We start from the raw sequence: 14,917 nt of genomic DNA on the forward strand, positions 1-14,917 counted from the left end.
TGTATTGAGGCCAGAGCTATTTTTATCCTGACATGTGAGGCTCCTTCACGTCATAGCCGCAAAGCTCAATCCAAAACATCCCAGGGAAGGCTGTTTGTAAGACGTTCTGCAGATTCTCATGTCGCCACATCAGGTTTCACTTAGTAACATCTGCAGGGCTGGCTCCCTGGCCGCCCACCCCCCGGCCTGGTTTTGTATACAGGGTGCTCCCAGCAGTATCTGTTGGCCCCTCGGCCAGCCAGTGGTCACGTGAACGTCCTGCCAGAGCCCACTCCTCTAAACCAGAAATGTCAGGCAGGCGGCACTGGGACTGGTCCTCGGCAGGAGTAGGGAATGGAAATCCCGCTCTTCTCGGCCCCTCAAAGGGCGCCTCCCTCCTGAGACCCGTGTCCAGGTTGCTCCCAGCCCTCTCCTCGCCTCCCCACCTCCTGGGCCCCCGGCCAGAGCAGCTCCCCGAACGTCTGCGCCGCGGCAGGCCTGGAAGACCCTGCTATCAGCAGTGTCCCTGAGTCAAAGGCTCCCAGCCCTGTCGTCCCAGCAGATCCTCACGTTGGAGGGCGGGCCCTGACTCCGGGCGCCAGGCCCCTCTCGGGCTCTGCCCTGTCCTAATGGGCCGGCAGCATCTAGCCCCGGGCCCCTCCTGAGGGAGAGCTGAGCCGAGTAGGCTTTTATGGGCTGCTGAGAAAGGCCGACTCCCAGCCGAGCTTGTCAAGCACGCAGACGGGGGAGAGGCAGAGGCGGCCGGTGGAGGCGCTGTGAGCTCCCCACTGGGAGGAGCAGGCTGCGGTTGGGCAGAAATTAGTTCAGTTGAGAGAGGCCTGTCATCCCCTGTAGTAACCCTCCTGGAGCGGGTTTGTTCTCTCTCCACCCCATCTCCTCCTCCCGTGCCTGCAGCCTTGCCTGGAAACATCTCACAGGTTCCACCTCAAGCCAGCTGGGCCAGAAGGGCGGGTGAGTGAGAAAAGTGGCCGGTGGGGCCAGTGGGACACTGAGGCTGGGAGGGACCGAATAGGCCCTCACCCTGTCCGTGGTGAGCCCTGAGATGTGCCCCATCCTTGCCCGGCCCACGTGGCCAGTGTTGCCCTTCCCCCGCAAGCTTCCCAAGGCTCCCCACCCTCTCCTGCAGAGGCTTCTCTCAAGGGCAGTGGCCCTGGCCAGAGCCCGTTCTGGCGGGTGGGAGCCTGAAGGGCCACCGGCCTCGGGCAGCTCCCCCGAAGCTCCCACCCTCCTAGTCTCAGCCTCAGGAAGGCGCCCGGCACCCACGTCGGTTGCACCCGACCTGCTGCTCACCATAGTCCTTACGCCGAGCAGCGGAAGCTCTCTCAGTAACCACCACACTGTGAGAGTGGGAGGTGCTCGCCACGGCCTCTCCCACATGTGCCTCTGCCCCCCCCCACCTCCTAAGGGCCTCAGCTCAAGGGGCCCCCATGCGGGCCTGGACGTGGAGAGTGGACTGTGGGGCCCAAAGGGGGCTGTGGCTAAGGAGAGCGGCGACATGTGCGGAGCAGCCCCAGGCCTTCTCTTCTGCCAGTCTGTCCGCTGAGGGGTGGCCAGATCTCCCTCCCTGAATGTGGGGGGTGGGGGAGGGGTCCCAGGCGATCCCCTCTCCTCGAGGCCTCCCTGCCCCCCAGCAGAGGACTGTGAACTCGTCCCAGATCTGACATTCCAGACTATCCCCAGCCCTCAGTCGTCCAGTCCGAGACCGGAGAACGGGAACCATTTGCCTCATGCAGTGCTCTGGGTTATGGCACGTTTGCCAGGGATAGCAGCCCCGGTTTACCGAGATCAGACTATGTAGGAAGCCCCAGGCCAGGTACATTACATGTTTGTCTCGTTCAGTGAGAGCTCTTATTGCCCCCACTTTACAGATGAGAAAACGGAGGCTTGGAGAGGGTAAGAGACTTGCAATTCTGGAGTTGCACAGCTAGTAAGCGGTTGAGTGGAGATCTGATCTGAACCCAGGTCTGATGGACTCCCAAGCCAAGCTCTAAACACCATGTTTGATGCTTCCCACTGCCTCTGTCGGGACAGAATCACCCAGCACCTCTCCCCAGTGCCCGCCCAAGACACCCAGTCCCTGGAGACTGGAGACTGTGGCCCCAGGTGGGGAGGATTTCTTTTTGGTCGGTCCCCGTTTTGGTCCCTTTGTCCTTTGGAACCTAAGCCTGGACGGAGGTGTACATACAGAAGCTAGATGGGGACAGGGACCTAAGAAGTCATCATGAATGAGCATCCAAAAGAAGGCTGCAGGCAGCTGGGCTCCAGTCCACACACACCTCCACTGGGGGGCGTGGGGGGAGCCTCTGCCCTCTGGCCAGGCCACCATAGGGGCGGCAGAATACATATCCTCAAGTGTGGGGATGGGGACAAGGGGCTGAGAGGCAGCCAGGCTGCCTCAGCAGCTGTATCTGCAGCCACCTCTCTGGAGATCAGCCCCAGCTGGGCCTGGGGTAACTCGATCTGTGAGAACGTGACACTTGGTTCTGCAAACAGCCCCTCTGGGCGGGGGGCAGAGACTGTTCGCCGTTCCAGAGTCACTCAGGACTGCCTGGGCCAGGCTCTTCTGGACAGAGACCCAGAGCAACACACTGCAAACAAGAAATGCAGTGAGGCCTGTCCTTGAACTGGCTTCTCGCCCCGTGCACGGTTCATGGGAGCTGTAAAAGAGGTTCAGGCGAGAGGACAGTATTTTTGAAGGTGTGGCTCCTGGTAAGGAATCCTCGTAGAGCAATTCACAGCCAGGAAAAACAAAGCAGGAAACAGCTTTTCCAGTTCCCAATCACTTCCCCGTAAGGACCACGCGAGGACGTAAGGAAGACCGAGTTCAGCAAAACGACGATTCCTGGGAGAAGGTTTTACTGCTGCTTCCTGGCCTCTGATGAAGTCAGCCTGTAGGGGCTCCTCTGTAAGGCTCACTTGTGCTCTGGACGACGGTTCCACACGTTCCTGTTTTGTGCTTTAGGCTGATGCTTCTGGGAGCTGATACTCCTTGCACAGCCAAGCTTGATTCCCAGAGACCCCCCCCCACGCTGCCTCTTCCACTAAATCGTATGCTTTAAAAGGGTGAACTTTATGGTATATGAATTATATCTAAGTTAAGCTGTTATTTTTTTTTTTAAAAATCCGATGTCCTGTTCATGCCTCAGGCAGATGGAAAGAGGAGTCCTAGCATCACTGACACCTCTTTCCAGCAGTGCTGTTGAGGTCATCATGGCTTAGAAAGGAAGGACGGGGGGAGATCCCAAGGGGTGTATGAACAGACACTACATTGGGATCATCCAGGCATTGTGTCAGCCCCGCCCTCGTCCCCTCCGCGCTGGAGGCCTTACAGAGGGGACCATGTGCAGGGCTGGGGCTGGGACGGGGTTGCAGGGACAGCGGGGTGAGGGCTGTATCTGGCTTTCAGTGTATTTTCAGTTGGTACCCATAAGAGGGAGACCCCGAGTGTGCTTCTGGTTGTAAAGCCGGCTCAGGGTCTTCAAAGTACTGCTCTAAAAGAACGTCTTTGCCTGAAGATGAGGAAGAATCTCTGATTTCAAAACACTGGGTGCAGATGGAAACGCTCGGTCACATTCTGGCGGTGTGTGCTGTCTTCACCCTGGTGGCTGTGTGCATAATTGACTTACTCTTAAGCAGCGGCGGGAAGGGAGTATGGCTTCTGCCTCGCAGGATCTGTCGGCTTCATGGACCATTGAGGTTGTGTGTCTGCCTTCTCTCTTTCTTCTCTTTGACTTGCCATTTGCTCTTAACCAGTCAAACAAAGCCCAAGTGTATTTTGTTTACTAGGATAATGAGTAAAAAAAAAATTTTTTTCCCCAAAGTTTCTGGCACCTAGCAGCAGGTCTCACACGTAGGAGGTGTTCACTAAGTGATGGGGGGTCAGCTGGAGGGGTGGAGAGGGAAGTGGGTGCTTTTTGCAGTAACCGGAGTTGTATCAGCTCGCGCACACTCGTTTGGTCCTGGCTTTTTTGCTGCCAACGTGGCTCTTGAGTGAAGGTGTTCCCTCATCCTGTTACACAGAGACTCTTCCCCCACCTATTTGGCGTTGATAATTGTTTATATTCTGTGGACACGTAGAATAAATCCCGGCTCTATCCCTTTCTCTATAGGTACCAAAGGCTTGGAGTGTTCTCCTTCGACTCCGACCATGAACTCCTACTTTTACAAGTTCATGATCAACCTTCTCAAGAGGTTCAGCAGTGAACGGAAGCTTCTGGAGGTCAGAGGCGGCTTCATCATCAGGTTAGCCTCCGCATACCTTCTGCGCTCCCACAGCCTCGGCTTTTCATTCTCATACCATGCAAGGGGTCAAGGCAACCATTTTCTCTTCCACTCCTCTCTCTCCCTTTTCCTGACTTTTGAGCTCTTAAAAGAAACAAAAAAGGTTCCCCCTTCACACCTGGTTGCTGGTGCTACTGACGTGGGTTAGGTCGATGTCACCATTTTTCGAACAAATGAATTCGTTTTTCACTTGTTGAGACAGCTTTCCTTGAGGCTAAATATCCTCTCATTGAACACTCTTGTGGGAGTCTTCAGGGAGAAAAGGAGGTGAGCCAGACAGAACATGAGCGTGGCTGCGCTGGGTGCCCAGCTGTCGGCACACCGTTTGGCCACGGCTGGTGGCAGCTGTGTGAGCCCAGCCCCGGGCAGTCCCAGGGCACCAGCCCCAGTCCCTGGAGGCCTCCAGAACCATCGCCACCAGCAGTATGGCCAGGTCTGGCCCTTTGCCTCTTGCTTGGCTCCAAGGAGCAGGGTGACCAGGAGAGTGACCTTCAGGCCAACAGAAATCTAGAGGGGACACAGATTTCTTCAGGCTCCCCACAAAGCCAGGCAGAGGAGTTTCCCAGAATAGTCTGAGTGACCCTAGATACTCTACAGCAGTGGTTCTTGGCCCTGACTGCATGTTAGGTCACCAAGGGGGCTTGAAAAAGAAGGTGATGGCTGGGCTCCACCCTGACCAGTGAAATCAGAATCTCTGGGGCGATGGGCCATCCAGGGTGCTCAGGGAGCAGACTAGACTAATGTCCCAGGAGTTGGGGGGCTCCTGATCAGGGCCATCTGGGGATTGGGGAGTTGAAGGAGAATTCCAGGTGGAGGGTCCACCCTGCACAGAGGCTTCAAGGCAGGAAGGAGGTTGGAGAGTTCATTTTGCTGTAAACCAGAAGGCGAAGGGGGAGGGGCTCAGCCCTGTGAGCTGGACTAAGGACTGGGGCCCCTACCCAGAGGTCAGCGGGAAGCCGCTGAATGGGCTTGAGCAGGGGAATGGTGTGACCAGATTGCTGCTTTTTTATATATATATATATAAATTTATTTATTTATTAATTTCTATCTTTGGCTGCGTTGGGTCTTCGTTGCGGTGCGCGGGCTTCTCATTGCAGTGGCCTCTCTTGCTGCAGAGCAAGGCCTCTAGGCGCGCGGGCTTCAGTAGTTGTGGCTTGCAGGCTCTAGAGCGCAGCCTCAGTAGTTGTGGTGCACAGGCTTAGTTGCTCCACGGCATGTGGGATCTTCCTGGACCAGGGCTCGAACCCGTGTCCCCTGCATTGGCAGGCGGATTCTCAACCACTGCGCCACCAGGGAAGCCCCAGATTGCTGTTTTTATAGACTACTGTGCTGTTGGGAGAGAATGGGTGGATGTGTAGGAGACCGGGTGGGAGGCTGTTGTCCAAGGTGGCAGCTTGGTAGGGGGATGGGAAGAAGCAGTGCAGTGCGGTGCAAGAATTAGTAAGAAGTGTGTTGATTGGTGATGAATTGCACGAGGGAGGGAGGGAGGGAGGAGAGAGGGAGTTGGGGGGCACGGCCAAGACTGGGGTGTGAGCAGCAGGGTAGACAGTGGTAGCTGTCCCTGAGGTGGGAGCCCCGGAAGAGGAGCAGGGAGGGAGGGGTTTCAAATAGCTTTGGGAACGTCAAAGGAGCGACACTGAAGACATTGCTGTGTCTCCCTCTTAAAGGAGGGATCTAGGCCCACGATACAAATGTGGAGGTTGATGGCAGTCATTCATTCATTCACTCTCCCATCCAGTCATTCAACAGATGTTTACTGAACACTGTGCGAGGTTCCATTCTAGATAATTCTACCTTGTGGATTTCATCCCTAGGGAGTAAGAATGGTCGGTGGTCAGAGCGAAGGAAGGCCGCCCAGAGCCGGGCCCTTCACAGTCCCAGTGTGTAATGGTTGGGTCTGGAGAAGCCGGGAGAGGAGGCTGAGAAGAAGGGCCCAAGAGGGAGAAAGAAGCAGAGGCAAGAGGGGGAGGGCAGGAGGCAGCGAGGGGAGGGGAGGCCGGAAGAGGGCCGGCTGGGAGGCGCGGGGGAGTCTGCTGAGCGCGGGGCGAGCTGAAGGGATGGGAGGCAAGGAAATGGGGGCAGGCCCAGGGCTTGCCTGTGTGGCGCCGGTGGGTGGAGGAGCCACAGGGCCCCAGCTCCAGGCAGAGGGTGGCATCGAGGCCATCCTGGGGAACAGGTCGAAGGGTAGAGGACAGGCCTGCCTGGTCAGAAGGACAAACGGCAGGACCACAAGTCCCTGCCCATCGGGAGGAAGGGGCTTCTGATGGTCTAGACCACCCAAAGGCGTCCCAGTGGCGGTGGGATGGTGTCACCACCCTCTGCTTTCCTGAGCTCTCACAGAGCAGGGTTTCTCAGCGTCGGCATTGTTGGCATTTGGGGCCGGATAATTCTCTGTGGCAGCGGCTGTCCTGTGCACTGTAGGGTGTCGAGCAGCATCTCCAGCCTCCACCCGCTGGATGCCAGTAGCACTGTCACCCACCCAATTGGGACAATCAACAATGTCTCCAGACAGCGCCAGAGGTCCCCTGGGGGGCAGAATCATCCCGGGTGACAACCACGGTTACAGAGTGACAGAAATGGATTCTTATCGTCCCTTGCCAAATGAGGAAGGTTTCCATGGTTTTTTTTTTCACATCAAGTTGGACGGTTGGGGCTTGCAGAGACCCCCTACCGGGAAAATGACGGACTCTTCCCACACGAGTGACAGTTAGCTTCGTGCGGCTTTCGAAATTGTAGAGGCGTCCGCTCTTTTGATGAGCCCTCCTCGCCTGGAAGACTTTCAGGAAACCAGTGGAGAGAAAAGCCTTTGAAAAAGGAATTTGTAGCTACTTTCCTCTCTGGAGAACTGGGCAGTAATGGGTTTTTCCATCCTCTGTCAGCCTCACGTGCCCTGTCAGGGGCCTGGGGAGAGGGAGCTCGGGGAGTCGGCACTATCCCCAGACAGCACCAGGCAGAAGTGCGGGCAGCGTGGGCGCACATGGGTGTGTGTGAGTGTGTGCGGGGGTGCTCTCCCCACCCGCTAGGGCCGAGGCTCCGTGGAGCTGGTGCCACGTTCCCATTCACAGCCTCTAGGACAGTGAGGCTTCGCTTGCTTTGCAGTGTCTCCCAGGCATCCTAGGCTGATGAGAACCCTCATTTTGCCGGAGGGAGATGAGAGGAAGCCGCGTGCCTGCCTGGCTCGGTTGGAGCGGGGCCGCAGACCGCCGCACTCTGCTCATTTCACAGCTGGCTCTCTCTCCCTTCTGTGAGAGAGTGTCGAGCCAGGTGCCTTGAGGAGCCCTGCACGGCCTGCAGACCAGGACCACCTGGCGCCCAGCTCCTCAGAGGGTCCTCCCTCCTCATCCTTCTGGGGCTCAGTAGCCAGCATGGCAGTCACTCGCTGCTCCAGGGCTCACACTCCCCGTGCACCACACTGGGGCCTCAGTGGGCATGGCGCCTGGCCTCCAGGGCACGCCTCACTCCCACCCCGCACGGCCACAGAGGTCTCCTAGCCCTGGGCAAAGAACCCAGTGGGCTGGACAGAAGGAACCTGTGACTGGGCCCCTCACGTTTGTTGTCCCTCCTAGCCCTTTGCTTCATTTGTCCAGCCTGCCGTTCCCCCTGAAGCAGCACCAGCCCCTGTCATTTCGAGCTACAGCTTCCTCTGGGCCACACCAGCTCTGTGGGGCGGCTACCTGCTAAGTCAGTGTGCCACGCCCCCCAGTCTGGGTTCTCAGGGTGACCACAGCCCAGCATCCGATGTGGAGGAGGCCTTGAAGACGTGTGCCTTCCTCCTTCCCGTGGCCAGATGGGCTGAAGCCCTTCAGCAGAGGTTCACTGGGGCCCAGCCCTCGGAGTGTCAGCCTGCCCACCTGCCTTTCGTTCCATTTCCTTATTTTCTGCTGGTGGCTTTAAAGAGGAGCATAATAGTGATACATGCTGCCTGAGAAGAAGAATCCACAGGCCTGATAAGAAACACAGTAAATGAAAAACTTAAAAAAAAAAAAAAAGAGAGAGCGAGAAGCAGGGACTTCCCTGGCAGTCCAGTGGTTAAGACTCCATGCTTCCACTGCAGGGGTCATGGGTTTAATCCCTGGTTGGGGAACTCAGCTCCCTCATGCCGTGCGGCGTGGCCGAAAAAATTTAGAAAAGAAAAAAAAAAAGAAACACAGTAAATGATTCTTAACCCCCTTCTCTGGTGTTAAGCCAACTATAAGTTGCTCCTCTCAACCCCCAAGACTCAGCAGAGAAAGGAAAGAGATTCTTCTGGCAAACACGTGAAGAGCCATTGTTTCTGTAGTAGTGTGCTTAGCTCAGGGTCCAGGAACGGCTACTGTCTATAGAAGGACAAAGGCATCCAGAATTCTTGAGGACAAACATCTGGTGGGAGGTCTTGGCCTTGAGGAAGATGCATGACTCTCCTCAGGCTCCGGGGTGTTTCCCCCAACTCGGCTTTCCCAGGCTGCCCCTCCATGGGGCGTGGAACTAGGGCCCCAAACTCCAGCCAGGCCCCTGGGTGGGTTGGACATCCGGCCGAGTCCATGCGGCCTCGCTATCTGGTGGATGTCACAGTTCAGAGGCACGTTGAGTTTGGGGAAGCCAGTGACTCCAAAACCTCGTCTCAGCCAGACTTGCGGTGACCCACTCCGGGCCCAGGCCCTTCTCCCGGCTGCAGGGATTGAGCGAGGGAAGAGGGGGACACGGGTAGATGCCACCCCAGCCCTGCCCACACCCACGCCCCCTCCCCAAGGCTCCACAGGAGTCGGGCAGATGCCACAGGCACTCAGGAGCTGGATTAAGCGGGGAGCTTCTCAAGTCGAACAGCCTTGGGTTCGAATCCCGGTTCCTCTAGTTTTTAACTCCGTGACCTGTTTCCAAGCTCGTTTTGCTTTGACTGTACGACGAAGATAACTGTGCCTGCCCTGTCGTTTTGCGGAGAGGGTTACATAAGCCCCTGCGTGTTACAGCGCTCCGCATGGCTTGGTCCAGGGGAGCTTGCTGTTCCGCCTCATGATGCGGCCTTGGCCTCCCACAGTGGTCTGTGGGGAGGGGAAACCAGACCCGGGAGAGGGTGAAAGAATTGAACCTTCTGTGCCGAGAGCTGACTCCTGAGCGCCAGGCACGCTGCGCCGACAGCCAGGGCGCCCACCAGCGGCCTGGCCCTGGCACCGCTAAAACAACTCGGCCCCAAGTGGGTGTTCGTGTACATTTCCCTCCTCTGGCCTCTCCCCACCCTCCGACCCCCGCCGCCAGTGCACACAGAACAAGCACAGAGCTTGTTTTCCCACGAACTCTTCCACTATACTCAGTAGAAAAGGAGAGGAGGGAGAAAATGCAGCCTCTTTGATAGACTGTGATATGAACTCCAGTGTAATCCAACAGCTGTGATCTTTACAAGGCCTGCTTCTGTGCTGGGAAGGCAGCGGGGCTGAGGACGCTCACGCTGCCAGCCAACGCGGCCCTCTGACCAGCCGTCCTTCGGCTTAATCAGCTGTGCCTTTCCCCCTCCCCTTCCTCCCTGCTGCCTTGAAAAGAGGACTTGCCAGAGAATGCTTTCTTTTCAACGAGTGACTGTGCTGTGAACTCGAGGGCTCCATCCCCATCCAGCCCTGTCCATGGTGGCCGAGCACCCTCCCCGGAGAAAGGAAGCCCCCAAGATGAGGTGCAGGTGGGGGTCCAAGTGAGAGACGGGGGAGCCGTCACGAGGCTTCTTCCACGAGACCCCGACCCCGAGAGCCCCACGATAAGGTTTCTGGTTCCTTCTGGTCCTCCTCTTGCCTCTGACACAGACAGGCCTGGCAGCCTCTCCAGTTCAGCCAAGGCTGAATATGTACCCCTGCTGAGCCTGCCCTCCCCTCCCCCAGTGCCCCGGCTTTGCGTGAGAGCCCTGTGTTGGGGGGCGGGCAAGTGAGGAATGGATTGGCCGCTAAGGTGGGTGGCGGGGCTAGGAAGCCCCTGGACTTGTTTTGAATTGCAGGGCGGGAGGGGGGCACAGTGGCTCAAGAGAAGAAGCTCTCTTTCATGCCCTAATTGGGAAATTCCACTTGGCTGTCCTTGTCCGTTCCTTGGCGGGGGGTCAAACGGCCCCTGTGGCTAGGGCAGCGCACACCACAGATCCTTGCCGACCCCAGCTCCGCCCCCCTCGGTCTCTGTATCCACCGGGCCTCTGGAGTTCATTTGCATCGGGGGCACCCCTTTCCCCTGTCTCTTTCTGCGTGCCACCTTACCTGCCAGGGGGCATCGGTTGGGTCCCCAAAAGCCCATTGTGCTGATGCTAATGAAAGATGAATTGAGTGAAGCGGCAAGACCCAGATCCCTGTTCAAATGGCATTTTAGAAAAGCAGCTTCGCTTCTGGCCCCCAGCCTGCGGAGAGAGCTGCTGAGAGGCCCCGCTCGGCTGTCTTCCTCTCGCCCCTTTAATGGATTGCGTTCATTTGCTCAGAATAAAAACAAATTGCTGTGACAAACACGCACTCACCTAAGTCTGTCTGTGGAAACAGGCCCTGATCCCCCTCCCCGGAATGCAGGCGGATTTGGGTCTTTCATCAGTTGTAGCTGTGTTGGTTGGGGTCCCCAGCTGAGGGGAAGGAGACAACATTGAACAGGGCTGGAGGGTTGCTTCGAGGAATGTCTTACTTCCGTCTCAGAAGACGCTTCTCTTCCTGTCAGCTTTAAGTCCGTCTGCCCAGTTCCTTGTGTGAATCTTCCGGAGCCTTCCCCAGTCATTCTTCTCCAGGGGCCAAGGTGCTTTTGTTGAGACAGAGGACAGCCAAGGGAGTGAGTGGCAGAAGCTGCTTTGCACAACCAGCTCTTGGCTCTGATCTCCGAATTGGGACAACGCTGAGGACCTGTGAAAGGCAGGGCAGCCCCATCTGACATGCCAGAGAAGATTGCCTGCGAGAAAGCCCTGCCCTCAAACGTGAAAAGGTGTCCCTGGGAGGTGCAAAGTGCAGGCAGCCCAGAGAGCCCAGCCCGGCCCATGTCCATTGTCCCCTAATGCATGGCAAAGTGCCAGCATCCCAGCACCTCATAGAACCATCTGTGACCCAGGGCTGCCAGGGAGGGCTGGGGGCAGCCAGTGGCTTTGCTCTGACTCCTGCAGGCAGCCCCCCTGCTGTCCCTGTAGAGCCCACTGTCATACACACTGGCGCTCCCTGCAAGAACCGATGTATTTTCTTCTGGAATATGGAAACCACATGCGATAAGCCTTGCTAGGCCAGGCTGGGATTAACTAGGTGCAGCCAAGGGGGGACGGGGGGAGGAGAGGAAGTGCTGGCCAGAGGGAGCCCCATGCAGCATGCTCTGGAAGTCTGGGGAGCTTTAGAGGGAAGTGGCCCCATGTTTCAAGGGTCCTCCTGGATCCCTTGTGGGCGGAGGGCTGCTGATGGAAGCAGGGGCTGGAAGGAGGCCAGGGATCCACTCGCTTCGAGCAGGGCTCGTGGGAGGTTAGGGGTCACAGGTGAACTGGGCACAGGGAGGCCAGGTGACCCACAGAGTCAGCCGTTTGCCCCCACGTCCAGGAGCACCCGTGGTGGGGGGAGGGCTCAGGAGCCATCCCGCACCTGCTGCATGGGAGGCCTTAAAAGGCCTCCAAAGATTCATCACATGGGTGGTGGCACCTGCGGGGCCCTTTCCAGCCTCCAGTTAAGAGCACTTTCTTTGTAGTCTATACACCTGAGAAGCCTCAGCTCCCCAGCCCTGTTGCCAGGGGCTGAGAGCTTGACAGTGAATTTCTTCCTGAAGCTCTAGAGGTTATGGAATCTGCAGTTGTCTCTGGACCTGTTTATACTTTACCTAAGGATGCCAGGAAACTAGCAAAGCTTTGACCTTGTTAAGTCAGACAGCTCGGTTAATTAGCAAGTAGCTGCTGGAGTCTAATGTAGCAACTTAAAATATCGGCAGGTTTGGAATTGGCCCCTAGAGGTCACTTCCATCCTCCTGCCTCCTTGGAGTTGGGCTGCATCCGAGCCAGGAGAGATAAATGGGCGTCCTTAGCTTAAAAGTGCTTTTGAACTCCTGGAACAGCAGTTGCAGAAATGTGTCCTGTTTGTCCATCGTAGAACGTGGTTCTCAGGAAGCTCTTTATTTCACCCTTTTAACCCAACCTTTTCACCATGGGTGCCCTGGGAGGCCCCTGTGTGGCCCTCCCCCCTCTCTCCCCACGAGGGTATCCTTTTAGCGGGTGGCCACAAAGATCACAGACACACGCGCACCCACTTCCCACCGCCACCCCTATCGTCAGAAAAATAACACAGAAGGGTTTCCATCACGTGCGGTTTGTGAAAGGCCGTCAGACCAGCTGCCCCTCCCACACAGAAGGAGAGTTCCCGTCTCCGAGCACGTGTGATGGTGACACCTTGCAGGGGCCCTGGGCTGGGGGGACCTTGGTGCTGAATTCAGCCTCAGACGGTGAGCACAAGCCCACGTGAAGTAGTGTACAGCCCATGGGGAAGGGTGCTTTGTAACCCGGGCTGTGAGAGCCCACCGAAGAGGCTCTTGGGATCTAAAGTGGATAATGGAACTCTCTTTACAAGTATGCAGCCTCAGCTCCCAGGAGAGCATGGGCTTTGGGTCTGTTGCAGTCATCCTAAAATCTTTCAGTGTCTCTGTAGCACCAGCGCATTTGCCCCCAGCTCCCTCACCCCACGTCTTAGGACGTCTCCATGGGGGTGCTGTGTACCATCTGGAGATCCCAAAGCTGAGGTTCTTGGTTGTCTTCCAGACTGGGTGCTGGAGGCCATTTGGGAAAACTGCCCAGTTTCCAGTCTGGACTTGCTTTTCCTCAGCCTCATTGTAAAGAAGCTATGTTCTCTTGTGGCGCCTCCCTTTTGCCCAGAGTCATTGACCCACAGAAAATCCCCACCAGGACCCGTCCTGATGTGCCCTCCTCCTCATCGTCCTCTCCCAGGGCTCTCATCCTCTCCCAGGCCTGTCACCTCTCAGAAGTGAAACACCGAGTAAATCTGCGGATCCTTCCCTGTCTTCCTTCTAGGCCCCGGGCCCTCCAGACTCCTGCCCGGCCATTATCCTGGCCCATTTCTGGTCTATATTTAGATTACATAATCTCATTGGAACTGCCTGGCACTTGGACAGTGACTGTCTTTCTTGGTCTAAATCTCTGTTTTGACTCTTGCTCAAGAGGACAAGTCTCCCCCCCATACCCAGATCATTTGTTTTTCCTTCTGGTTTATCACAGTTGCTCACATCACCCAGATTGGCCTCTCTCTCTCTCTGGAGCTGAGCTGAGTTGGATTTCAAGTACAATCCTGAGTCATCTCTCATTTTTCTCTAGTCCTCTGTCGAGCATCCCGTGCTGTCTGTTTCGAGCCTTGCCTCTCCCTCTTTCCTTTCAGAAGCTGCTTTCCTAAGCGTGAAGTTTTGCATCTCTTTCTTCGTTTCCACCGGCCGCACCCCCTGCCTGGGCTGCGGTCACGGTCACGCGCCCCAGTGCCAGCTCTCACGTGACCAGTTTCCCAAACATAGGGCCATCTGAGCCTCCTTGTTTTGCTCCCCCAGCAGAGCTCCCCCAGCAGAGCTGCTGCTTTAGCCTAATAATGGCGCTCGTGTCTCCACTTCACCCTCAGCCTTGTCATCGGTAAACTCGTGGCCTCCTGTGTCCCCAGAAGTTCTGACTTGTTTTCTGCGCCGTTTTGTCATCTCTTTGGCAAAACCCTCTCTCTTTCTTAACCACGTAAGCTTAACATTTTTGCTTCAGTGCCCCAGATCTATCTTTTCCTTCTCCTGATCAGGCCACCATGGCAGCCTTTCCTCCCTCCATGCCTCAATTTCCACAACGCCTTTTTTGAATCTAAATTTTATATTAACAACATACTATATACAAGTACACAAACCGTAAGTGTACTACAGTTTGGTTAGCTTTCGCTAATTGTCTACATCCATGTAACGAGCCCTCAGATCAAGAAGTAGAGCATTTCTAGCGCCCAAAGGTCCCTTTCATGTCTCTTCCCAGTTACTACCCCTAGGCTCCTCCCCAAAGTAGCCACTGGCCTGAATTCTAACGCTGTACATCCATTTACCTGGGTTTTTGTTTTGATTTTGGGTTTTGGGTTTTTGGGGTTTTTTTTTGTTAACCTGGTTTTTTGAACTTTATATAAGTGGAATCACGTAGTTTGTGCTCTTTTACAAACTGTAAACTTTCTTTTGACCCACCTCGTGTTTGTGAGGTTCACGTGTGTCCCATGTAGCAGTAGTTCACATTTCTGTCAAGTCTCCCACTGTGTGAAGATGCCGTGGCTCATTTACACATTCTGCTAGTGATGGGCATTTGGGTTATTTTCAGTTCGGCACTATTGCGAATAATGCTGCCATGAGCATCCCTTCACATGTCTTCTGGTGAATATACATGTACGTTTCTCTCAGATAATACCTAGGGATTGCTGGATCAGGGACTGTACATGTGTTTAGCTTTGATAGATATTGTCTGAGCTGCACCCATTTCCACTCCCATCCATGGTGTGAGAGTTCCCGTTGCTCACATCCTCACCAACACTTGATATCATCCGTCTTTGATTTTAGCCTTTCCTGTAGGTGTGTGGTGGTATCACCTGTAGTTTTAATTTGCATTTCGCTGAAGACTAACAAAGTTAAAGAACTTCTCATCACTTTTTGCCTTTTGGGTATCCTCTTTTGCAATGAG

The 14,917-nt window shown here is 55.8% G+C and overlaps 1 protein-coding gene across 1 annotated transcript in view; it reads left to right on the forward strand.

The window, feature by feature from the left end:
- The window catches only part of VAC14 (VAC14 component of PIKFYVE complex), a 94,698-nt gene that overhangs the window by 52,453 nt on the left and 27,328 nt on the right, over nucleotides 1–14,917 (forward strand). The window contains exon 14 of the mRNA XM_060083786.1: nucleotides 4,110–4,242. Coding sequence (XP_059939769.1) covers nucleotides 4,110–4,242 — 133 coding nt within the window. The remainder of the gene's footprint in view (nucleotides 1–4,109; nucleotides 4,243–14,917) is intronic.

This window comes from Mesoplodon densirostris, chromosome 19 (genome assembly GCF_025265405.1).
Source record: "Mesoplodon densirostris isolate mMesDen1 chromosome 19, mMesDen1 primary haplotype, whole genome shotgun sequence".
In the NCBI taxonomy this organism is placed as follows: Eukaryota; Metazoa; Chordata; class Mammalia; order Artiodactyla; family Ziphiidae; genus Mesoplodon; species Mesoplodon densirostris.